A 24,778-nucleotide genomic window follows, 5' to 3' on the forward strand; every position below is an offset into this window, starting at 1 on the left:
TGACGTATGGTCATCTTACCAAATGCGAACTAAAAACCTAACTATTAGGAGTCAATCCTTTAAAATTTATTCTCGTTGGTATCTAACCCCCACCCGTCTGTTTCTTTGCAAACATAAATCTTCTCCACTATGTTGGAAGGGCTGCGGGAAATCTGGAACGTTCTTACATTGTTGGTGGGAATGCCACCAGAGAAAAAAGAACTTATTTCAATCTTGCTATCGGCGGCAAAAACACTTCTGGCTCAAGTCTGGAACCAACCCAAGATCCCATCGATCAAGCAATGGATTGAAAAATGCTGGGACTATATAATTGCAGATAAAATAACTGAACAAATATTAGCTGTTTACACACCTACAGAGAATAATGTTTTTCTGAATAGATGGTTTTCTTTTTTTGATTATATTTCAAACCACCCCCAATCATTATTTAAATTGCCAGATAAGTATGTGGATTTTGCGATATATTAATTGCTATTGAGTTTTGTATGTTACTAATCACTACAAATACCTTAATGCATCTGTACAAAATATTGATTTTTGGAACTATGCATGTTGTTTCCGCTGTTGTTTACCAGTTATAAGGTTTGTTTGACGGTTGTTTTGGTTGTAAATGTTAAAAACAATAAAAATATATTTAAAAAAAAAAAAAAAAGTCCAAATCGGTGTCATGAATCAGCATCAAAAAAGTAATCGCAGTTGAATATATTTTAACAAAATACGATATTCCTATCAATCTAATGCTGACATTAATAATAAGGACGCTACGGAGTGTCCATAAATATCACAGGAGGGTCAATGAAGTTCTTCTGTATACTGTACCATTGTCTTGGGGATTGCTTTCGAGATGACTGGGCTCCGTCTTCAAGTTCTTCCCGAAATTGGTCATTGCACCTTAGAATTATTGCTTCTGTGGAGGAAGGGATATGTACCTCTTGATAAAGGGTATTCTCCGAAATGGTTTGAATTACCCATTGAATTACCGTTGAGAAAAGAGAAGAGATGAGTGACCTTTTTTGTCACTTCATTGAACCTCCTGTGATATTCATGGACATTCAGTAGCATCCTTATTATTGATGTCAGCATTAGATGGATATGGAGGTTGTATTTTGTCAGAATATATTCCATTATGATGACGTTTTTTGATGTTGATTCATGACACCGATTTGGAATTTTGTATATATTTTCTATATTGTAAATGTTGCCATTATCGGGATACCATTTTTCTATTACACTGAATATTTACTTGCATTGTATATGTTTTGACTTGGCGTCTCCATGGGAGTATACTTTGGGTATTTTTGGCTACAGCCTTCCCGTTCCTGTTTTTTTCCATTCCTGTGTGTTAAATTAAATTTAAAAGCACGCATCTATGACAGGGGTCCCCAACATGGTGCCCACCAGTGTTCCCTCTAAGCTGAGTTAGTGTGAGCTAGCTCAGAGTTTTTTAGCCTCCGGCTCACACGTTTTTGTCCTGGCTCAGGAAGGATGGCTCCAGAGCAAACTAATTTGTGCAGTAGCCAAATTGCTGACTCACAAATGCGTTTGGTTCAGTTGCACAGCACTAACCCATCTATGTATGAATGTTGAGAAGTTTTTTATGTCTGAATGGTATATTTTTAATGAATAAGTTTTAAAATGTGTACACCTGAATACATTTTGCATTTTCATAATATTTAGAGTCAGCTTAACCCTTGTGGATCCATATGTACCTCCAGAGCAAACTAATTCATGCCGCAGCCAGATCGCTCACTCACAACTTTAATGCCAGTAGCTCACAAAGGAGAATTTTTGCTCACAAGACTCCACAGCTTAGAGGGAACATTGCCCACCAACACCTTTTCCAGTTTTCTCAAGTGCTTTCAGCAAGTGGGCAGGGCCAGATGTGGCATTTGGCTCACCAGAGCTTTTGATTACCTGTGCAGATTAAAAGCCAGTTTGGTGTAGTGGTTAAGTGCACGGACTCTTAATCTGGGAGAACCGGGTTTGATCCCCCATGCCTCCACTTGTAGCTGCTGGATGACCTTGGGCAAGCCATAGTTCTGTCAGAGCTGTTCTCTCAAGGACAGTTCTCTCAGAGGTCTCTCAGTCCCGCCTACCTCACAGGGTGTCTGTTGTGGGGAGGAGGGGAAGGGAAAGGAGATGGTAAGCCATTCTGAGACTTCGAGTGAAGGGCCGGGTATAAATCTGATCTCTTCTTCTCCTAAACAGAGCTAATGCCTGAAGTGTTGAGGAGCTAGTATTAGAGTTATACAAACCCCACTCCCTCATGTGTTGCAGTTGGCCTCCCCCTCTTACGGCAGCTATCTGGTGGCCGTGCCCACCACCCTGGGTCAGAATCCCAAAGTTGCCCAGGGGCTCAAAAAGCCCAGAGACCGCCGAGGGCCTGCAAGTCCGTAGGAGCGAAATAGCTGTTATCTGAATTTCTGCACCAGGTCTCTTGCTTCTGACAAAGTGGTTAAGTGCGTGGGCTCTAATCTGGGAGAACCGGGTTGATTCCCCACTCTTCCACTCGCAGCTGCTGGATGACCTTGGGCAAGCCGTAGTTCTGGCACAGCTGTTCCTGAAAAAGAGCAGTTTCTGTCAGAGCTCTCTCAGCCCCACCTACCTCACAGGGTGTCTGTTGTGGGGAGGGGAAGGGGAAGGAGTTTGTAAGCCGCTCTGAGACTCCTCTGGGTAGTGAAGGGCGGGGCATAAATCCAATCTCTTCTTCTCTTCCTCTTCTTCATAGTCTGCTTGAGAAAGTGGACTGTGTGGCATTATACCCTACCGAGGCCCCAGCCCTCCCTAACCTCACTCTCCCGGGCTCCACCCTCAAACCTCCTGATATTTCTGAACATGGAGCTAGGAATCCTGGTTGTAACTGAAAACGGCAAGTAAGGAAATCCCAGGTGGCTCGTCCATTATGTTCTTGGAGATATGCCTGGAAATACACAAGGAATGCTTGCAACCTTTCAAAGGCCCAAGCATTGTCGAATCAGATTTGCTGTGGTCAGGGTGAAGCATACATTCCCGGCGTACTCCCTGTGACAAGTAGTATAAACTAATGTAATAGTATGCAGAATGAGAGAAATCATGCACATTTCGTTTTAAGTTGCTTAACCAATGCAGATTGTGGACATCATCTTTGCTCAGTGGAGGATCTTGGATTTTTTAAAAAAAGATCCTTGGTCTTATGTCCCTCTGAACAAGCAGTTCTTCACACAACACGCAGATTGTAAGCTGCTCTGAGACTCTGAGTGAAGGGCGGGGTATAATAAATCTAACTCATCTTCATCTTCTTCATAGCCCTCCTCCACAATTTGCAAGCGGTATTCAGAGGTCTCTAACCATGCACGCTCCATTTAACCTACCGATGTGCCAAGATTTGTCCATACAAACTAACCTAGATTGCGTTTCAAGAGGGTGTGACAAAAACATGGAGGACAGGAGGCGATTATCTTTTCCCTTAAATACCTACCTGGGCACTTGAATCTTCCAAGTTGCTTCTCCCTTGGGGATCGATCTAGATGGGTAGCCGTGCAGCAGTAGAAAATAGCAAGAGTCCCGTAGCACCTTAAAGACTAAAAAGATTGTGCCAAGGTATGAGCTTTCGTGAATCACTGCTCACTTCTCCAGATCCTTCTGGGCTCTTGCGGTTCACCTTCTGTGTTTTGGTGGATGGTTGTGAGAGATCTTTTCAGGAGTGGTGGAATGACGTGCCAAAAGTAGCCTGTCCGGCTCTTTTTAAAGGAGTTTTATTTTTCTCCAACATTGTTTTAATTTCTTGCTGCAAGTCACCCTGTAGAAGATAGAAAGGATGGAATTGCTATCAGTGGCTTATAAATAAGATAGTTAAATGGAGCGTGCATGGTTAGAGACCTCTGAATACCGCTTGCAAATTGTGGAGGAGGGCTATGAAGAAGATGAAGATGAGTTAGATTTATTATATCCCGCCCTTCACTCAGAGTCTCAGAGCAGCTTACAATCTCCTTCTCTTCTTCTCCCCACAGCAGACGCCCTGTGAGGTAGTTGGGGCTGAGAGAGCTCTGAGAGAACTGTGACTGACCCAAGGTCACCCAGCTGGCTGCATGTAGAGGAGTGGGGAATCCAGTTCTCCAGATTAGAGTCTGCCGCTCTTAACTACGACACCAAACTAGCTCTCTCTGGCATTCAGGATGACTGCGGAGGGGTAGCTGCATTAGTCTGTTGTAGCAAAATGAAAGTCCAGTGGCACCTCAGAGACTAGCATTCATTTCACATGAGCTTTTGTGGGTCACAGTTTGTGTCTTCAGATATATGAAGGGAAGATCGTACTGGGAATTCCTGCTGGGAAGATTACAAGGAAAGAAGGAGATGAGGCATAGGGGCTTGGTGTGAATTCCATCATGAATCTTTTACAGTCAGAGTTGTGCAGCAGTGGAATCAGCTGCCCGGGGAGGTGGTGAGCTCCCCCTCCCTGGCAGTCTTTAAGCAGCGGCTGGACACAGACTTGTCAGGGATGCTCTAGGCTGATTCTGCACTGAGCAGGGGGTTAGACTAGATGGCCTTTACAGCCCCTTCCAATTCTGGGATTCTTTAGCGTGTAAATGTAAGGGAAAAGGGAAGAGCAGAGGCTGAAAAGTGACCTGTGAATCCCACCGTAAATGAACAGAATTAGCATTTGGCCTGCTATTGCCTTCAGTCCCAGGAAGCGAGCCTTTGGGGGAGGCAGAATGCTGGCGTAGAAAGGCTTTGAGTCCAGCAGATCTGTTTGTGTTCATGTAATCAGAATTGGGTTGTTGTTTTTCTCCTGTCTGCAGATCAGCAGGCTGAGCGGTGCAGCAGTCTCCACTCGTGGCAGGTACATGACTGCGGAAGAGAAAGCAAAAGTCGGACCTGGGTATGTGCCTCTGTCACTTTCAGTTTTTCTGCGCAGCTGCTCTTTACGCAGTTGCCAAAATCCATCTTTTTCTTACCTGGCTTTCTGTGGGGCAGAGTTTTTTTAAGGTGGTGTGTACCAAACTCTTGTCCCCGAGCCAGTTTGAAGTAGTGGTTAAGAACGGCAGATCTAACCTGGAGAACCGGGTTCATTTCCCCACTCCTCCACTTGCAGCCAGCTGGTTGACCTTGGGTCAGTCACAAGTTCTCTCAGAGCTGTTCTCTCTTAAGACCAGTTCTCTCAGAGCTCTCTCAACCCCACCTGCCTCACAGGATGTCTGTTATGGGGAGGGGAGGGGAACGAAATTGTAAGCTGCTCTGAGACTCCAAGTGAAGGGCAGGGTATAGGGATGTGCATTCAATTCATCTGAACCAAATTCACCCCCCAAAATGGCCCATTTGGGCCCCTTTCAGGCTGCTGCGGTCCTATTCAGATTCTCTTATCTGAATCGGCTTGCTGCCAAATTGCCGCCTGTAGAATTGGACCCCCTGGTCCAATGTTCTTGAAACTTGGTGGGTATCTTGGGGAGAGGCTCCAGCAGCTACCCTGCGAGTTTGGAGCCTCTCTCTCAAACCCCCTCCCCTCCTGCCCCCAGAATATACCCTATGTTTTCGCCATTTTCAATGGCCCATAGGATATAATGGGGCCAAAATTGACATTTGGTTGGCGGAAAGACTCCCCAATGGCTCCTACTGCCGAAATTAACATGCAGGAGTCTTTCTGCCGGACGAAATTAATTCTGCCCAATTCCGCCGAATCCGAATCGGGCCGATATTTTTTTTTTTTTGCACACCCCAGAGGGGTATAAATCCAACTCTTCTTCTTCTATCCAAATGTAAACAGCTTCCTTTTATTTAATCATACCGTTGGTGCCTCAGCTCTGTTCTGGCAGCAGATCTTTCAGGATCTTGGGCAGAATTTGACCTCAGCTGGCCTGGATGGGCAGATAAAGATGAGGCTTACTCTTCTGAATACCCCACACAGGAAACCCTATTCAAATGAGGCAGGATCGCTGTGTGTTTTGATGGGCAGAGGGCCCTCCTGCTTTTTCCCCCTGTAAGTTCCTCGGCAGCGCTCTTGGAACTCTTGTTCAGATCTTGGCACACCTTGAAATTTTGCTCTCTTTCCATTAATTTAGCCCTGATTCACACATGCAAGAGAATGAGACTCTGTAGGTGGAAGATTACAGTTTAAAGTGTTTCAGCTAAGTTAAAAACTCCCCACAAATGTATGCCTAGCACAGCAGGCTCTGTTTGCATGAGGTTTTGTCCCATTGTTTAACATCTCACGTTGAACTTAGCACTCTGTTTCAGATCAAGGTGGGTAGCCGTATTAGTCTGTCGGTGGGGGAAAAGCAAGAGTCCAGTAGCACCTTAAAGACTGACAGAATTTGCCCTGACCTGGCTCGTCCAGGCAAGCTCGGTCTCATCAGATCTCAGAAGCTAAGCAGGGTCGACTCTGGCAAGTACCTGGATGGGAGACCTCCTTGGAATACCAGAGGCGGGAGGCAGGGGCAGGCTTTATTTAGCCACCTCTCTGAATATCCTCCAGGCCCTCAGCAGGGGTCAGTCACCAGAGGTCGCCATGACTTCCAAGTGCACACGCGCACACACAGTTTTAAAAAATACAAAAAAAGACTAACAAGATTTGTGGCAGGGTATGAGTGTTCACAAGTCACTGCTCACTTCTTCAGATAACTCAGTTTCAGATTTCTCTTTGTCTCAGATTCCTCCAACTTCTAGTCCTATTACATTGCTTATTAGCTGTCTCACCTTGTTGACTGCATTGAGGAACGCTGCGTAATCAGAGGTCATTTCGGGGGGGGATCGCGGGGGATCGCAGTTCCCCCGGGTGAGGTACGGGGGGCGGGGCACATGATGAAGCCCCGCCCCCTGCTTCTGGCCGCCCCGCTTCCGGCCCTCATTCAGCCAGGAGGAGGCAGGAGAAGAGGGAGGGTAAGTTGCTTCCTCCCTGCCTCTCCCCACCCCTGCCTGCCTGGGGCCAGGGAGGGCCTTCGCAGGGCTTCCTTGCACTCCCGCCGGCCTTGCAGGTCCACCGCCGGGCCCCTTATGGGGCTCGGCAGTGGAGCTGCAAGGCAGCCGGCACCGGCCGGCACCGTTGGGGGCGGGGTGTGTGGCCTTATGACACACTTCCGGTGATGTCAGGGTGTGTGGCATATGCTAATGAGTTATGCTAATGAGTTCCCCTAGCTCTTTTTCTATGAAACGACCCCTGTGCGTAATCCTGCTTGAGCCTCAGTGAACAAAGTGGACTGTAAATAACATATAATAATAAGTACGGGCAGGAGCGTTCAGAACGGAAATCCTGTCCCCGCAGTCTGCAGTGGTGGAGTCCCTTCCTCCTCCTCCTCATTTGCCTGCATGTGTGAGCCAGGCCTTAGGTCAGGCAGGAGGAGAGCCAGGATTACAGTCCTGTGACTCGAGACACTTTGCCGGGGGGCGCAAATTTCTGCCCGCATCCTCCCAGCTGAGCTGCAGTGCCTTCATAGGAAGCGTTTGTGTTCTGAGAAGAAATCCCAGCTGCTGAACATCATTACAATACTGTACTTCAGTCTTTTTTTAATGACATGATGCAACGCTAAGAGATTGCACAAGCTCAGGGTGCGGGCAGAGAAAGGGATTTCCCTCAGAGAGCCTGGGATTCAGTGGAAATGTGTGTGTCTTACAGAGACCGTCCGCTGTACTTGCACGTCCAGGGTCAGACGCGAGAGCTGGTGGACAGTAAGTAAATTGCCTCTTTCAACGCGTTGAACAGAATATCGTGAACTGGTTTAATAAGTCGAGGGGAATGTATAAACACATAGTCCATCAGTGTTTATTAGTCAGAAGGTGTAGATGGAACACTCTGTCTGGGGCAGTGATGCTCTGTTTTATAGGTGCTTGGGGGGGCCGCAGTGGGAGGGCTTCTGGAGTTCTGGCCCTGCTGGTGGGACTCCTGATGGCAGCTGGGTTTTGGCCACTATGTGACACAGAGTGTTGGACTGGATAGGCCACTGGCCTGATCCCACATGTCTTCTTTTACATTCTTAAATCAGGGGCCCAGCAGCGGCACTATGGGGTGTGTGTGGAGAACTAAATTGCTCCCTCCACCTCCGTCTCTGTCAGCTGACAATCCCAGCTTCTCAGTGTTCCCACAGATCCTGCAGGACTTGCAGCTTTGAGCTGTGCAAAACGCCAAAAATAGAACCCTGTGTCTCAATAACACAACTAAAAAAAGCAGTAAATTTGATTTGTGAGCCGCTTGGGTGAATCACCAAGGCCTGCTACGGAATTATTCAAGCTTCACTTAACGACAGATTTATATACGGCCCTAGCTGGTTTTTCAGTGTGTGTCATGATTATGTGCACCTATTTAAACTTTCCTGAAGATGGAACGCATCCCTGACGATTGGTCATCTGCATATTTTATTGGTATTTACGTGGCACTCGTAACTCCAGGTGGTCTCGAAGAGGTAAAATGACTGTGGCATCATAAAACACAAACGTGAAAATCCAAAGAACCTGTTATTTATTCTCTCTGCCTCTCTCTCCCTCTCCCTGTCTCTCCCTCTCTGTCTCCCTGTCTCTGTCTCTTTCTTTCTTTCTTCCTCTCTCTGACCTACAGGTCTTGACTAGTGTCAGTCAGTCCCTACCAGGAATAAAAGAAAGAATTTAACCCAAGTGAGGACAGGCTATACCAGGGGTGGCCAAACTGCAGCTCGAGAGCCGCCTATGGCTCTTTCACACAGTCTTAATTTAATGTTAATTAAAAGCAAATTTGCATATTTCCCGACAAAAACGTGTGTGTCATATTTGTTCATGTCTTGCAACTCTCAAACATATGACGTTTATTCTATGTGGCCATTACGTTACGCAAGTTTGGCCACCCCTGGGCTATACTATATTAGAGAAGATTCTTGTCACAAGCTGCCAAAACTCTCAAGGCCTGAACAAGGAATTTAGCTAAGAAACAAATTATTACTGGCCTGGAAGCCATTAAAAGTTTAATAACTAAAATACGTAAGGAAAGCTCGTTTCTCTTGAACGATTTCTCTCTAGCCTCCTGATACGACAGATATTCAAACAGACCACACTTCACACTTTCTGTAATCCCTAAAACACAACTGCCGTTTCTTTTCTGAAAACGATATACCTAATTTACAGCCTGCAGAGATTGCAGATGGTAGCGCATTTAATCTCGCGCGCATAATTGCTCGTCTTTATCTTGGAACTGCTAAGGTTAAACAAGTATTTTGAGACTTTAAAGAGTAATGGGATTCCCCTGTGGAAACGAGACCAAGTGCACCTTGCCTACAGATGGTACTATTGATATGCACCGAGAGCCAGTTTGGTGTCATGGTTAAGTGCACGGATTCTAATCTGGGAGAACCAGGTTTGATTCCCCCACTCCTCCACTTGCACCTGGCTGGATGACCTTGGGCAAGTCATAGTTCTGATAAGAGCTGTTCTTGAAAAAGAGCAGTTTCTGTCAAGAGCTCTCTCAGCCCCACCTACCTCACAGGGCGTCTGTTGTGGGGAGGGGAAGGGAAAAGGAGTTTGTAAGCCGCTCTGAGACACCTTTGGGTAGTGAAGGGCGGGGTATAAATCCAATCTCTTCTCTTCTTCTTTTACCTCACAGGGTGTCTGTGGTGGGGAGGGGAAGGGGAAGGAGTTTGTAAGCCGCTCTGAGACACCTTTCGGTAGTGAAGGGCGGGGTATAAATCCAACCTCTTCTCTTCTTCTTTTACCTCACAGGGTGTCTGTGGTGGGGAGGAGAAGGGGAAGGAGTTTGTAAGCCGCTCTGAGACTCCCTTGGGTAGTGAAGGGCGGGGTATAAATCCAATCTCTTCTCTTTTACCTCACAGGGTGTCTGTGGTGGGGAGGGGAAGGGGAAGGAGTTTGTAAGCCGCTCTGAGACTCCCTTGGGTAGTGAAGGGCGAAGGATAAATCCAATCTCCTCCTCTTCTTCTTTTACCTCACAGGGTGTCTGTGGTGGGGAGGGGAAGGGGAAGGAGTTTGTAAGCAGCTCTGAGACACCTTTGGGTAGTGAAGGGCGGGGTATAAATCCAATCTCTTCTTCTCTCTCTTCTTCTTCTGTTGAATTCACCTCAGTCCAGGTGTGACCGAAGGGGTGGCTGGCTGCCGCTCGCCTTCCCTCCAGTGGCTCTGTCAGTAGTGGCTGCTTCAGGTCCTGGTTGATCAGGAGAAAAATGGGATTTAAACGTCTGAAAGGAATAAAGGAGCTGGGGAGGGAGCATCTCAGTTGGAGCAGAACCCAGGCCTGACTAGGGGAGATGCTGCCCCCCCCCCCCCAGTTGTCTACGTTACCCTTGGCGAGTCAGGCTTGTGTGAAATTCGCGGCCTAACTTCCCGTGCCTTCTGGTGTTCCTTAAAATTCGCAACCTGAAAAGTGAGTCTTTGCCCGCAGGAGCTGTCAACCGAATTAAAGAGATCATCACGAACGGCGTGGTCAAAGCGGCTACGGGGTCCAGCCCCACTTTCAATGGCGCCACCGTTACCGTCTACCACCAGCCCGCCCCCATCACTCAGCTGCCCCCAGCCGTGGGACAGAAGCCTCCATTCCAGTCCGGAGGGGTACGTATTGTAGAATGATTTGCTGGATTTTCTTGGGGTGTGTGAGTGTGTGTGTGGATAGAAATGAACAATCTAGGCCAGGAGTCCCCAGCGTGACACTTATGGGTGCCGTGGGGCCTAGCAACACCTTTTCTGGCACCTGCCAAGAGTGTTCAGAATGTGGGTTGGGCTGTTCGCCAGCAGGCCTTCTGATTGGCCGTTGGAGATCCAATCGGCTGTGCAGATCTTTAGAAACATTGCTTTGGCGGCAGCTGCCACCCCAAGGATTCCCACTGAATGACCAAAGGGAAGCTGTGTATATGCAAGGAAATATTTTTAAACAGTATGGTCGTTTTAAAAGGCGTCCTGTTAAACAGGCCTTCTGCTTGAAGAGTTACTGTTATTTATGCATAACCTAATTCCCTGACCTCCCCCTCTCCCCCCCCTCTCCCTCTCTCTCTCCCTCTCCCCCCCCACATGTTAAGCTCCATCAAATCAGTTCTATTTCATGGTGACCCTATGAATTAACATCCTCCAAAATATCCTGTCATTAACAGCCTTTGCTCATATCTTGAAAATGGAGGGCCTTTGTGGCTTCCTCGATTAAGTCCATCCATCTCCTGTGTGGTCTTCCTCGTTTCCTACCGCCTTCCAACTTTTCCTAGCATTATTGCCGTTCCCAGAGACTCTTGTCTTCTCACAGTTCTATAGTACTTGCCAATTATTGTATCCTCCCGAAAGCTTTTTTTCCTGTGGCTATGTCTGTATGATTTCTGCACCTAGAGGACTAAGAAGGCAGAGCCTGTTGAGCCAAGGCTCTGCCGATACCATCCTCTTAGAGTAACGCGGTGGAGAGAGGGGGCTCAGCTTGCAGCAGAGCCGGGGCCTCACTGTATCATCCGACAACCGTTCGTGTCCTTCTCTCTGGGCGAATTGGAGGGCTGACAATAGGGGCGAAGGAAGAGCCCTGATTTCCTGACATTCTGTTTGTTCGCCCATCTTAATGCAGCAAGGCTCTTGCCTTCCCCGCAGTTCTAGCACACTTGTCCCCCTCGTCTTGGCCTTCACCCTTAAGCTGTAGATGAGCAAACCCATTCTTTCCAGCCAGTTTGGTGTAGTGGTTAGGAGCACGGACTCTAATCTGGGAGAACTGGGTTTCATTCCCCACTCCTCCACATACAGGTGCTGGTGTGACCTTGGGTCAGTCGCAAGTTCTTTCAGAGCTGTTCTCTCGTGAGCAGTTCTCGAAAGCACTCTCTCGGCCCCACCTACCTCACAGGGTGACGAGGGGGACAAGTGTGCTAGGACTCTAATCTGGGAGAACTGGGTTTGATTCCTGCCTCCTCCATATGAAGCCTGCTGAGTGATCTTGGGCCAGTCACAGTTCTCTCAGAGCTCCCTCAGTCCCACCTATAAGATCTCTCTCAGCCCCACCTACCTCACAGGGTGTCTGTTGGGGGGGGGGGAAAGGAGATTGTAATCCACTCTGAGACTCCTTCAGGTAGTGAAAGCAGGGTATAAATCCAATCTCCTCCTCTTCCTCTTCTTTCTCAGGTGTGTGTAACTTAATCCAGAATCAGACCAAAGACCCTGTAAATTCTGCTGAGGGTGCCACGATCAGCATCTTGCTAGGACTTTGTTTTGGGGGCAAGAATGTTCTTCCCGTGGCTTGGAGGTGGCAGGGGACAGGCTGTGGCTCAGTGGCAGAGCCTCTGCTTGGCATGCAGAAACATAGAAAAATAGAGCTGGAAGGGATCCCAAGGGTCATCTAGTCCAACTCCTCCACAATGCAGGGAATTCACAGTTCCCCCACCCACCCACACTCCGTCAGTGACCCCAGAGGAAGACAAAAAAAAAACAAAAAACCCTCCAGGATCCCTCCAATCTGGCCTGGAGGAAAATTCCTTCCTGACCCCAAAGTGGAGATCCGCATTTCCCTGGGCATACAAGAAAGAGCCATGAGATCCGAGCACTGGCTCATCCCTTCCTGCCCTCCCTCTCACGATCTGCCCAAAAGTCCCAGGTTCAATCACTGGGGCCTCCAGCTGAAAGGACCGGGTAGGAAGTGATGTGAAAGACCTCCGCCTGAGACCCTGTAGAGCTGCTACCGCTTCAGAGTCAACAATACTGACCTTCAGGGCTTTTTTTTGTAGAAAAAGCCCAGCAGGAACTCATTAGCATAATAGGCCACACCCAATAGCAAAACCTCATTAGCATATTAGGCCACACCCCCCATGCCTTTCCTTGGTTTGCCCGGGCAAGCCCGCCCTTGGAGGGGATGGGAGGCAGTTTAAACTTCCTTCCTTTGGCTTGCCCAGGCACCCTGTGGCTGCGGGGAACCCGGGGAAGCCAGCCCTTGGGCAGGCCGGGGAAGGCATGGGGAGGCATTTAAATGCCTCCCTGATCCTTCCAGCAGCACCCCCCCAGCCCACCTGCCTCAGAGTCACCGGGGGGGAGGGTCACTCTCCAGGCCTTCCCCCTGTAGCCAGGCACACAGAGGTTTTGGCTGTAGTGGGCGTGGCCAACTCTGAAGCCAGCCGGAACTCCGTTCCTGTGCGTTCCTGCCCAAAAATAGCCCTGCGTGACCTTGATAGACAGTCTGACTCAGCAGAAGGCAGCTCCGTGTCTGTGGTGTTTTATCTTGTCCCCACCTAAAAGAATGATGTGGTGTCTGTTTCTGTGGGGTTTTTTTTTAATTGTGGAGGTTTCAGCAGAGAGATCTCCGAGGGTGCCGTGTGCCTCCCCTGCCCCCGGTCCTTGCACTGCTCGTGGGAGACGTGCAGCACTGACAGCCCTCCTCTGTGCCCACAGATGCATTATGTCCAGGACAAGTTGTTTGTGGGTCTGGAACACGCCGTGCCGACCTTCAGCGTCAAGGAGAAGGTCGAAGGCCCGGGCTGTTCCTACTTGCAGCACATCCAGATTGAGACCGGCGCCAAGGTTTTCCTGCGTGGGAAAGGGTCTGGGTGCATCGAGCCCGCCTCAGGCCGGGAAGCCTTCGAGCCGATGTACATTTACATCAGGTAAGGGGGAGTTGGGTTGGGTCAGGAGCTGCCGCTTTCCTTTAACCCTTGTCACATTCTTGTCCTGCCCTTCCTCCAAGATCCTCAGTGCGGAATCTCCCGTTCTGCCAGCGGTCTTCTAAGGTCGGTTAGTCCAAGTTGATGAGCTTTGCAGCTGAGCGAGGACTTGAACTCCGGTTCCTCTAGCCCCAGGGCCCAACATCACACATCATTAGCTGACCAATCACATGATAGGTCAAGATGGGTGGCGGCGTCAGTCTGTCTGTAGCAGCAGGAAAAGAGCAAGAGCCCAGTAGCAGCTTAAGGGCTAACAAAATTTGTGGCAGGGGAAGGCGCTTTTATGAGTCACGGCTCACTTCTTCAGATACCCTGACGGATTTCCATTCTGTACGGCTAAATCTGGTGTCTTCCATGGAGATAGATCAAGATAGATCGTCATAGAATCATAGAGTTGGAAGGGGCCACACAGTCTAGTCCAACCCCCTGCCCAATTCAGGACCAGCCTAGAGCATCCCTGACAAATATTCGTCCAGCCTCTTCTTGAAAGCTGTCAGTGAAGGGGAGCCCACCACCTCCCTAGGCAGCCGATTCCACCTTTGAACCACTCTGACCGTGAAAAAGTGTTTCCTAATATCCAGCTGATACCTTTCTGCATGTAATTTAAACCCGTTGCTTCGGATCCTATCCTCTGCCGCCACCTGGAACAGCTCCTTGCCGTCCTCCAAATGACATCCTTTCAAATATTTAAAGAGAGCCATCGTGTCCCCCCCTCAGTCTCCTCTTCTCCAAACTAAACATTCCCAAGGCCGCGTTAGTCTGTCTGTACAGTAAAAAAGAGCTAGAGTCCAGTAGCACCTTAAAGACTAACAAAATTTGTGGCAGGCTAGGAGCTTCCGTAAGACACTGCTTCCCTTCTTCAGATACCTCACTCTTTTACTAGCACACATGATAGTTGTGATCAATGTTCCCTCTAAGATGTGGAGTCTTGTGAGCAAAAATTGTACTTTGTGAGCTAGTGGCATTAAAGTTGTGAGCGAGCCACTTGGCTACTGCATAAATTAATTTGCTCTGGAGCCATCCTTCCTGAGCTAAGACAAAAATGTGTGAGCCGGAGGCTAAAAAATTGTGAGCTAGCTCATACTAACTCAGCTTAGAGGGAACACTGGTTGTGATGTATGCTTCCGTAAGAGAAGAGCTGCAAGGTATATTATTTATTTACTGCATTTATACCCCACCTTCCTCCCTGTTGAGGACCCAAAGTGGCTTATATCGTTTTCCTCTCTTCCGTTTTATTCCCACAGCAACCCTGTGAGGTAGGTTAGGCTGAGAAGGAGTGACTGGCCTAAGGTCACCCCGCAGAATTCCATGGCAGAGCAGGAATCTGAACCCGGGTCTGTCAGATCCTAAAGAACCAGAGAGAGCAAGGTGAAGAGTTTACTCAGCTCTTTATTCAAAGCCAGTTTGGTCTAGTGGTTAGGAGCAGTGGACTCTAATCTGGGAGAGCCGGGTTTGATCCCCCACTCCTCCACATGCAGCTGCTGGCATGACCTTGGGTCAGTCCACAGCTCTCTCGGAGCTGTTCTCTTAAGGGTAGTCCTCAAAAGAGCTCTCTCAGCCTCACCTACCTCACAAGGTGTGTGTGGCGGCACTGGTGTTGTTAGATCTGTCGGCTGCATTCGATATGGTCGACCACCAGTTGCTGGCCCGCCGCCTCGCCGATGTGGGAATTCAGGGACTTGCCCTTCAATGGCTTACCTCTTTTCTCCAAGGTTGGGGACAGAGGGTGGCGATAGGGGATCAGCGGTCCCGAAGGCACCCCCTTGAATGTGGAGTGCCCCAAGGAGCCGTGTTGTCCCCAATGTTGTTTAACATCTACATGCGCCCCCTCGCCCAGATTGCCCGGAGATGTGGGCTTGGGTGTCATCAATATGCTGATGAAACCCAGCTCTACCTGATGTTGGGCGGCCAGTCGGACTCCACCCCCGATGACCTAGCACGGGCATTGCAGGCCGTGGCTGGTTGGCTCAGACTGAGTCGGTTGAAATTAAACCCAACAAAGACGGAGGTCCTGGGCCTGTGTCGGATCGGTCATGAGTTGGGGCACCCTCTCCCGGCCTTCGGTGGGGTACCGTTGGTGCCCATGCGGGAGGTTAGGAGTTTGGGTGTGCTCCTGGACTCCTCGTTAACGATGGAGGCCCAGGTGGCGGCCACTGCCAAGTCAGCCTTCTATCATCTGCGGCTGGCGCGGCAGTTGGCTCCCTACCTTGACCGGGATGACCTGGCCACTGTGATCCATGCGACGGTCACCTCGAGGCTGGACTACTGTAACGCTCTCTACTTGGGGCTGCCTCTGTCGCAAATCCGGAAGCTGCAGCTAGTGCAGAATGCTGCAGCCAGGCTGTTGATGGGTCTTTCCAGGCGAGACCACATCCAGCCTGTGCTGCAAGCGCTGCACTGGCTGCCTATAGCATACCGGATTCGCTTCAAAGTGCTGGTGCTTACCTTTAAAGCCCTGAATGGCCTGGGTCCTGCCTATCTAAGGGACCGCCTCTTCCCGTATGTTCCCTCAAGAGCACTGAGATCGGGGAGGCTTCACCGGTTGGAAGTTCCAGCCCCCCGAATGGTGAGGTTGGCCTGTACTAGATCTAGGGCGTTTTCGGTGGAGGCTCCTTCCTGGTGGAATGAGCTCCCGGAGGAGATCCAGGCCCTGCGGGACCTAGTGCAGTTCCGCAGGGCCTGCAAGACGGAGCTCTTCCACCAGGCCTTCGGGTAGGAGCCGCCGCCACCACCATCGCTATACCATCTTGATGTGCCGTCCTCCTACCAGATTCCATGGAGCGCTGTGACGCTTCCACCATTGAGTTGTGGGCCGCAAATATGAGCCGCCGAGCATCTTATATAATGTGTAGATCTGTATAGATTCGAAGCACCAGTTTTATTGTATATATAATTGTTTTATTGTTTTACTATTTTAAACGTTGTTAGCCGCCCTGAGCCACTGGGTAGGGCGGCATAGAAATCGCAAAAATAAATAAATAATAAATAAATAAATAAGGTGTCTGTTGTGGGGACAGGAAGGGAAAGCCGCTCTGAGACTCCGAGTGAAGAGCGGAGTATAAATCCAATCTTTTCTTCTTCTCTAATGGATTCCTGTGCATTTTGTTATCAGATCCTAGGTTGACACTCTTAACCACTGCATTTCACTGGCTGTCCCTTATGCATTGCGTGCATACTCCCCTCCTGCTGACAGTATACAGTATAAAGTAGCAGCTTGCAATCTGACATAGCAGGAAAAGATGGGGAAGAAGAGGAAAATGAGTCAGTTGTGGCACTAAATGACTAAAGGGCTGTCCCACACGCTTAAGTTACAGATAACTAGATTTTGGATGAACCTTAGGAGAAACTTTCTAACAGCAAGAGAGGTTCAGCCAGGAAGCAACGACCTAGAGGGATGGTGGTCTGTCCTGCACCGAGGATCTTCAAGCTGGGGTTGGACGGCTGTCTTTCTGGAACCCTCTAACTTTGGATTTCTGCATCGAGTTAGGGGGCAGTTGGACTAGAGGGCATTTTAAGACTTCTTCCAAAGCCAGGGCCATGACTTTGACTGCGTGACAGCCATACCTGAGAGCACAGAAAGGTTATTTCAGGCTGGGTTGAGACTGCTTTGAAACAGCTGGCTTTACGTGAACTTTAGAGAAGCACCACAGAATGTATCGTTTGGGTGCTAGTTCTCACATGGGAAGCGCCCTGAAGACAGGGCAACCAAGTTCCCGAGGAGCGTGGGTCATGATTTGGATGCGGAAGATCACACGTTCAGTCCCTGGCATCTCAAACGAGTAGGTATTGAGAAAGACCTCACTGCTTGAGAACCTTTGCTGGTCAGAGTCGACGCATCTGTCAAGTGCCATCAAATCGCAGGTGACTTGCGGCGACCCCAGCAAGGAGTTTTCAAGGCAAGTGGGAGGCAGAGGTGGTGTGCCACAGCCTTCCTCTGCAGAGCCTTCCTTGGTGGTCTCCCTTCCAAGTATTGACCCTGCTTGGCTTCTGAGAACTGACAAGGTCAGGCTAGAGACCATGCCACCTTCTCTTCCATCAAAGCAGATAACCCTGAGCCAGATATGCCAGGGGCTGAGGTTTTGTGCAAAATTTTCACGCTGGCACCCACTTGTTTTATCTTTTTCCCCCCTCCAGCCATCCAAAACCAGAAGGTCTCGCAGCTGCCAAAAAACTGTGTGAAAATCTACTGCAAACCGTAAGTAATCCCTGTTTTCTGATTTTTGCACTGTCTTGCTCAAATGGGAAACCTTAAATCCTCCTCCTGTCCAAACTTGCCCGTATGAAGAGCTTTGCCTCTTCTGACATAGTTATATACTGTGCTGGTCCTGTGTGCGTCTGCATAACTCGTAAGCTTTTTTGAGACAAGGAAATAAATTACTCTGAAGCCCAGACGGGTTGGAGGGTTGGGCATATGCTTTTGTTGCCATGCGGAGAGCCAGATTGGCGTGAGAGCCAGTTTGGAATAGTGGTTAGGAGCGTGGACTCTAATCTGAGAGAACTGGGTTTTATTCCCACTACTTCACATGCAGCTGCTGGTGTGACCTTGGGTCAGTCACAAGTTCTCTCAGAGCTGTTGTCTCATGAGCAGTTCTTGAGAGAGCTCTCTCAGCCCCTCCTACCTCACAGGGTGTCTGTTGTGGGGAGGGGAAGGGAAAGGAGATTGTGAAGCGCTCTGAGACGCCTTCAGGTAGTGAATGGCAGGGTATGAATCCAATCTGTTCTTCTTTGTGAAGATTTTTTGGGGGGGGCACAAACATCCCCCTACTTCCACTGAATGGGCTAAGTGATTGTTGAAGATTCCAGAGGGGTAGCCATGTTAGTCTGTTGTAGCAAAATAAAACAGGCGTCCATCAGCACCTTAAAGACTAATAGTTATTCCGGTGTGAGCTTTTGTGAGTCAGAGCTCACTTCTTTAGATGTTCATTAGAAGGAAGTTATTTCAGAGATTTTTATAAGGAAGTAACGATTGCAAGGGGCCAACCCCCCCCTTCTGTCATTTCCTTATAAATAATCCTAAATGGTCTTCTAATGAGTATCTGAGGAAGTGAGCTCTGACCCAAGAAAGCTTAGGCTGGCATAAATGGTGTTAGGTTCTAAGGCAGGGGCCCCCCCCATGTGGTGCCTTGCGAGCACCGTGACCCACCAAGTGCTTTTAGAAAGTGGGAGGGGCTACATGGGGCTTTCACCCAGCAGGGCTTCCGGTTGGCTGTGCGGATTAAACAGCATTGTTTTAAACAGAGCTGCTGCCTGAAATGTTGAAGACTCGCTACGGAAACGATGCAAAATTTCGCTCCCTGGCGATTTGTGGTTGGTTCCGCCTCCTGCAGCTGCCCTTTTGTGCCCAGCGCCCACTGCCCTGTGCCAGAATCCCAAAGGTGCCCACAGGCTCGAAAGGTTTGAGGGGACCCTGCTCTGAGGTGTCGCTGGACTCCTGTTTTGTTTTGGATACATGAAATTCAAGGCGCCCCCCCCCCCCCGAAAAGACATTGTAGAATGCATGAGGAATTATTCAGTAATTCACTCACATGCCACTGATACGCGTGCCTTTCCACAAACCGTGCACTCGTCATACGACTTTCTTAAGCTGTATGCCAATTTGCTGCTCACCCTTTACCTATGTATGCGGATTGGCAGCTTCCATTTCGTCATATCTGAAGAAGTGTGCACACACACAAAAGCTTATACCCGGCTCAGCCAAAACAATGTCCAAGAATAACTACATCAAGATTTTGTATTGTTTTGTGTTGTACCACTATTATCATTTACTGGCTTGGCTTATGTTCATGAAATGTACTTCATGTATAATGAGTGAATGCTAGTTAATACAGGAAATTTGTTATAATAATACAACTAAGTGTGTTAAAGATATAGAAGAATAATTTTCTTTGGTGTGCCCTGTTTTTCCTATACCCAGAATAAAGCTTTGTCGGTCTCAGGGCTATTTTTGGGCAGGAACGCACAGGAACGGAGTTCCGGCTGGCTCCTGAGTTGGCCACGCCCAGCAGGAACTCATTAGCATAATAGGCCACACCCAACAGCAGAAACTCATTAGGATTGGCTACATTAGGGGTGTGTGGCCTAACATGCAAAGGAGTCCCTGCTACAAAAAAAGCTCTGGGTTTTGACAACAAACAAGGTAAACAAAATAAGAAGCAAAAGGTTGGTGTGGCTGGATGACCAGACTTCTGGTAACATGTGGGTGCGGCCTAATATGCTAATGAGTTGTGCTGTCAGGGGTGTGGCCTATTATGCTAATGAGTTCCTGCTGGGCTTTTTCTACAAAAAAAGCCCTGGTCGGTCTTAAAGGTGCCTCTGGACTGACTTTGTCCCGCTGCTTCAGACCAACAGGGCTACCCCACCTGGATCTATATGCAAAACTAAATTTTTCAAGAGGGCTTTTCTACACAGGCGATAGAGCTGCACTGTACTAAATGACTCACAAAGTTGCTTCGAAAAAGTTGTCACGGGATGTGGTCTATACGAGTCTGTTTAGCTTGCTGAAACGAGGATGCTGCTATGGAATTTTGCATCATTTAATGTGTCACGTTACTACGTAATGCTTTGCCTCAGTTCTGTTTTCAGACTTCTGGTTGGTCCCACAACCCAAATCCCATTGCGTTGTTTACGGAATGTCCCATCTGTCAATGGTATCGGCTCCGTGTAATTGGCCCTTGAGTCCCAAGTTAGAAAGGCGGGGCTATAAATAACATCCATAAATAAAATACCTAACCAGGGCCTCACAGTCTTACATTTAAAACAGGAATCTGCTGAATCAGGCCCGTCAACCCTTACATATCGTATCTTCTTGGTCTTTCCCAAGGTTCATGCTGAATACTCACGATTCGTGAACCAAATAACCACGGCAGTGCCCTTAACAGGTCTGTATCTGCAGTATGTCGCATTTGCTTATCATTCCATCGAGTGGGAGAGGTGTCAAAGGCTAAAGGCCAGAATGGAGTGGCGGTTAAGTGTTGGACTGGGACCAGGGACAATTGGGTTTGTGTGTCCCTGTTCCGCTGGGGAAACTCACCAGGTAACCTTGAGCCTGTCGTAGCCTCTCAACCTAACTTTACCTTGCAGGGTGGTTGTTGCGAGGGTCGCACGGAGGAAAGGAATACAATGTTAACTCAGATGTGCGACTGCAATAGAAATGGCAAATGGCTATGCTGGGGATTATTAGGAAGGGAATTGAAAAGAAGTCAGCCACTATCACAATGCCTCTGTATAAATCTATGGTGCGGTGTCATTTGGATTACTGTGTTTAGTTCTGTTCACCACACGTCAAAGATATTACTGCATTGGAAAAGGTGTCGAAAAAGGCAACTAAAGTGATTAAGGGGATGGACATCTTCCCTGTGAAAAAGGTTAAAGAGGTTAGGACTTTTTAGCTTGGAGAAATGACGATTGAGAGGTGACATGATAGACGTTTTCAAAGTTATGCATGGGATAGAGAAGGTAGAGAAAGAAGTACTTTTCACCCTTTCTTACAATACAAGAACTCGTGGGCCCTCACTGAAATGAAAGAGCGGTAGGCTTAGAACAGATAAAAGGAAGTACTTCTTCACCCAAAGAGTGATTAACACGTGGAATTCACTGCCACAGGAAGTGGTGGTGGCTACAAGCATAGACAGCTACAGTGGAGCAGAGGTCCATGAGTGGCTGTTAGCCACAAGGAGTAGATGGAACACTCTCTCTGGGGCAGTGATGCTCTGTCTTCTTGGTGCTGGGAGGGGGGCCACAGTGGGAGGGCTTCTGGAGTTCTGGCCCCACTGGTGGACCTCCTGATGGCACCTGGTATTTTCGGCCACTGTGTGACACAGAGTGTTAGACTGGATGGGCCATTGGCCTGATCCAACATGGCTTCTCCTATGTTTTTGGTGCTTGGGAGGGGCAACAGTGGGAGGGCTTCTGGAGTTCTGGCCCCGCTTGGTGGACCGCCTGACGGCAGCTGGGTTTTTGGCCACTGTGTGACACAGAGCGTTAGACTGGATGGCACATTGGCCTGATCCAACATGGCTTCTCTTATGTTTTTGGTGCTTGGGAGGGGCAACAGTGGGAGGGCTTCTGGAGTTCTGGCCCCGCTGGTGGACCTCCTGACGGCAGCTGGGGTTTTGGCCACTGTGTGACACAGAGTGTTAGACTGGATGGGCTATTAGCCTGATCCAGTATAGCTTCTCTTAATGTGATTGGGTCCTCAATGGGGAGAAAAGTTGGATATAAATAAAAAAATAAGATAAGGTGTGTGTGTGTATAGTTGCCATCAAGTTGCAGCTGACGTCTGGCAGCCCCATAGGCTTCTCAAGGCAAGAGACTAGAAGTAGTCGTTTGTCATTATCATCCTTTGCGTAGCGACCTTGGAATTCCTTGGAGGTCTCCCACCCAAATGCTAACCAAAGCTGACCCTGCTTAGCTTCTGAAATCGGGCCATCTAGGCCAGAGCAGCATAAATAGTACAGGGTTTAAAGTGAGAGCATCATGAACAAGGTGGGTTTGGAGGAGCAATTTGAGGTTTGAGCCGGCATGGTGTGATGGTGAAAGTTCCAGACTACGAGCTGCGAAACCCAGGTTCGAATCCCCACTCGTGCTCTGGCAGCTCATGGAGTGACCTTGGGCCTGCCGCACACTCTCAGCTTAACCTACCTCACGGGGTTGTTGTGAGGATAAAGTGGAGGCGAAGAGAAGGGTGTCAGGTGCTTTGGGTCCCAGACCAGTAGGACAGAAAGGCACATTAAGAGAGCCAGTTTGGGGTAGTGGTTAAGTGCGCGGACTCTAATGTGGGAGAACCGGGTTTGATTCCCCACTCCTCCACTTGCACCTGCTGATGTGACCTTGGGTCAGTCACAAACTCTGGCACAGCTGTCCTTGAAAAAGAGCAATTGGTGTCAGAGCTTTCTCAGCCCCACCCAGCTCACAGGGTGTCTGTTGTGGGGAGGGGAAGGGAAAGGAGTTTGTCAGCCGCTCTGAGACTCCAAGTGAAGGGCGGGGTATAAATCCAATCTCTTCTTCTTCTTCTTCTCTACATAAAAGTAAATAATAAATAAATAAGTGTGGGGGAGGAGATGGCGCTGTGTAAATCCCTTGGGTGGGGGGAAAAGACACTGTTTTTATGGGTGCGTTTTGTTTTAGAGAAAGAAGTATGAAAACCGGTATAATCTGTTCTGATCTGTTCCCTGTTGACTTCCCCCCCCCCCCCGGGTCCCGCGCCCCCCCCCCACCCCCCCCCCCCCCCCGCCGCCGTATTACCCGCCAAATGGCTTCCAGGCCGGCTACCCCGTGGTTCCACCGCCTCAGCAGCCTGTTCAGCCCCCCTACGGCGTACCGGGCATCGTGCCTCCCGCGGTCCCCCTGGCGCCGGGCGTGCTGGCGCTGCCCACCGGAGTCCCACCCGTGCCCACCCAGTACCCGATCACGCAAGTGCAGCCTCCGGCTAGCACCGGCCAGGTAAGGCAGAAGACGACCTTGTTCTGTGGCTGCTAAACGCCCTAATCCAAAGGAGGTTTCCCTTTCGGGGTGGGATCGGGGGTCAGACTGCTACTGTGTGCATGTGTGTTGTGTTGCCAGTTTGTCATGTCTGTGGGTTTTGGAAGGCCCTTTGAATGCTGTATAAAATTGCAAACAATGGTGAATTTTTGTTACAGGAATAGGGGAAACCAGGGTTGGGGGAGCGGGCTTCGGCGCCCCTTGGGTTGATGGGCGGGGGGATAGGAGAAGCTTCCTCTTGAAGGATTTGTACGTATTTGGGGACCTGGATGAGTGTTCGGTGGAGCCTTGTCCCATTCTCATCTCTGGGTGAGACATTCTGCCTGTTGGAACCACTGCATTAAAAAATAAAAAGTTTAGTTTATAAAATAACAGTTCCAGTAGGACCTAACAGAAGACAGCAGAGTATTGTTCTGCCCTGTGGATTGGTATGTGTTGTGCAAAGGGAGCCTGCCTGTCAAACTTTGGGTACTCAAAAGAGGATGAAGACCCCCTGTTGGAGAGAGGGGTCCCCCGCTGCCAGGCCTCACTGCTGATCAGCTAGCCGGTGGGGGGAACTTACCCAAAGTTATTTTCGTAATGTAGATTTATATGCAAGGAGAAAAGCCCAATAGTAGTCCTTGTTAGGTCTCACTGCAGGTTGGCTTAACCTGAAAGTGCAGCAACATGTCTGCACCATTGCCCATGTGACTTGGAAGTGATAGCATCACGTTGGGGTGACGCTCTGGCATTCGGTCAAAAACTCTATGGTAGAAGCGAAATTTACCATAGAGTTTTTGCCCGAATACCAGAGTGTCACTCCAATGTCCCTGACATGATGACTTCACTTCCGGGCCATGTGGGCAGTCATTGCTGCAATGTCGGCTGGGCCTCCCTCCTGCTCCCTCCTGCAACCCTAGGGTGAACAAGACGTTTGAAATAAGGAGCATGCAGCTGGCAAATGTACAGTGTCACCCTTTTAGAAATTTAACAAGCATTGACTTCATCCAGGCCCACATGACTTGCTGTAGCAAAGACCAGTGTTCCCTCTAAGCTGAGTTAGTGTGAGCTAGCTCACAGAATTTTAGCCTCCAGCTCACAGATTTGTGTCTTAGCTCAGGGAGGATGAGTCCAGAGCAAGCTAATTTATGCAGTAGCCAAATCATTTGCTCACAATTTTAATGCCAGCAGCTCACAAAGTAGAAATTTTGCTCACAAGACTCCACAGCTTAGAGGGAACATTGCCAAAGACCATCTCCTCAGACACCAGAGAGGGGTCTCCCCAGTGCTGTGTTGGCCAGGCAGTTAAAGAAAAGGGGACTTGCTCATTCTTGGGAGGTCACTGCCTGTGTCCCGTGGGCTGTGTTTGGCTTGGCGGGTCACAGCTTGTGCAGACCTCTTAACGCAACCCATTCAAAGGAGGGCATTTGAAGGAACACCGCTGCCTTATGCCGACTCGGACCTTTGGTCTACTGCACTTTCTGAGAGCCTGTGTGGTGGACTGGACAGAACAGCAGACGAGAACGCTGGGTTTGAATCCCCAGTCCTACTGTGGAAGCTCGCTGGGCGACCTTGAATCCATCACACTCTCAGCCCGGCCTGTCGCATTAAAGCTGCTCTTGCGAGAGAGCGGAGGCAGCGAGAATGATGTTCTGAGCTGCTTTTGAGTCCCCGTTATGGGGAGAGACCACTCATACAAATAAAGCCTCCTCATACCGAATCCAACCCCTGGTCTGTCTAGGTCAGTCTTGTCTTCTCAGACTGGCAGT

The 24,778-nt window shown here is 49.2% G+C and overlaps 1 protein-coding gene across 1 annotated transcript in view; it reads left to right on the forward strand.

The window, feature by feature from the left end:
• The window catches only part of KIAA0907 (KIAA0907 ortholog), a 39,502-nt gene that overhangs the window by 8,947 nt on the left and 5,777 nt on the right, over window positions 1-24,778 (forward strand). The window contains exons 3-10 of the mRNA XM_015422204.1: window positions 4,779-4,858; window positions 7,586-7,638; window positions 10,325-10,491; window positions 13,282-13,493; window positions 17,685-17,745; window positions 20,371-20,432; window positions 21,047-21,067; window positions 22,766-22,991. Coding sequence (XP_015277690.1) covers window positions 4,779-4,858; window positions 7,586-7,638; window positions 10,325-10,491; window positions 13,282-13,493; window positions 17,685-17,745; window positions 20,371-20,432; window positions 21,047-21,067; window positions 22,766-22,991 — 882 coding nt within the window. The remainder of the gene's footprint in view (window positions 1-4,778; window positions 4,859-7,585; window positions 7,639-10,324; window positions 10,492-13,281; window positions 13,494-17,684; window positions 17,746-20,370; window positions 20,433-21,046; window positions 21,068-22,765; window positions 22,992-24,778) is intronic.

The sequence above is a fragment of the Gekko japonicus genome, unplaced genomic scaffold (genome assembly GCF_001447785.1).
Source record: "Gekko japonicus isolate JY-2015 unplaced genomic scaffold, Gekko_japonicus_V1.1 scaffold1009, whole genome shotgun sequence".
NCBI lineage: Eukaryota > Metazoa > Chordata > Lepidosauria > Squamata > Gekkonidae > Gekko > Gekko japonicus.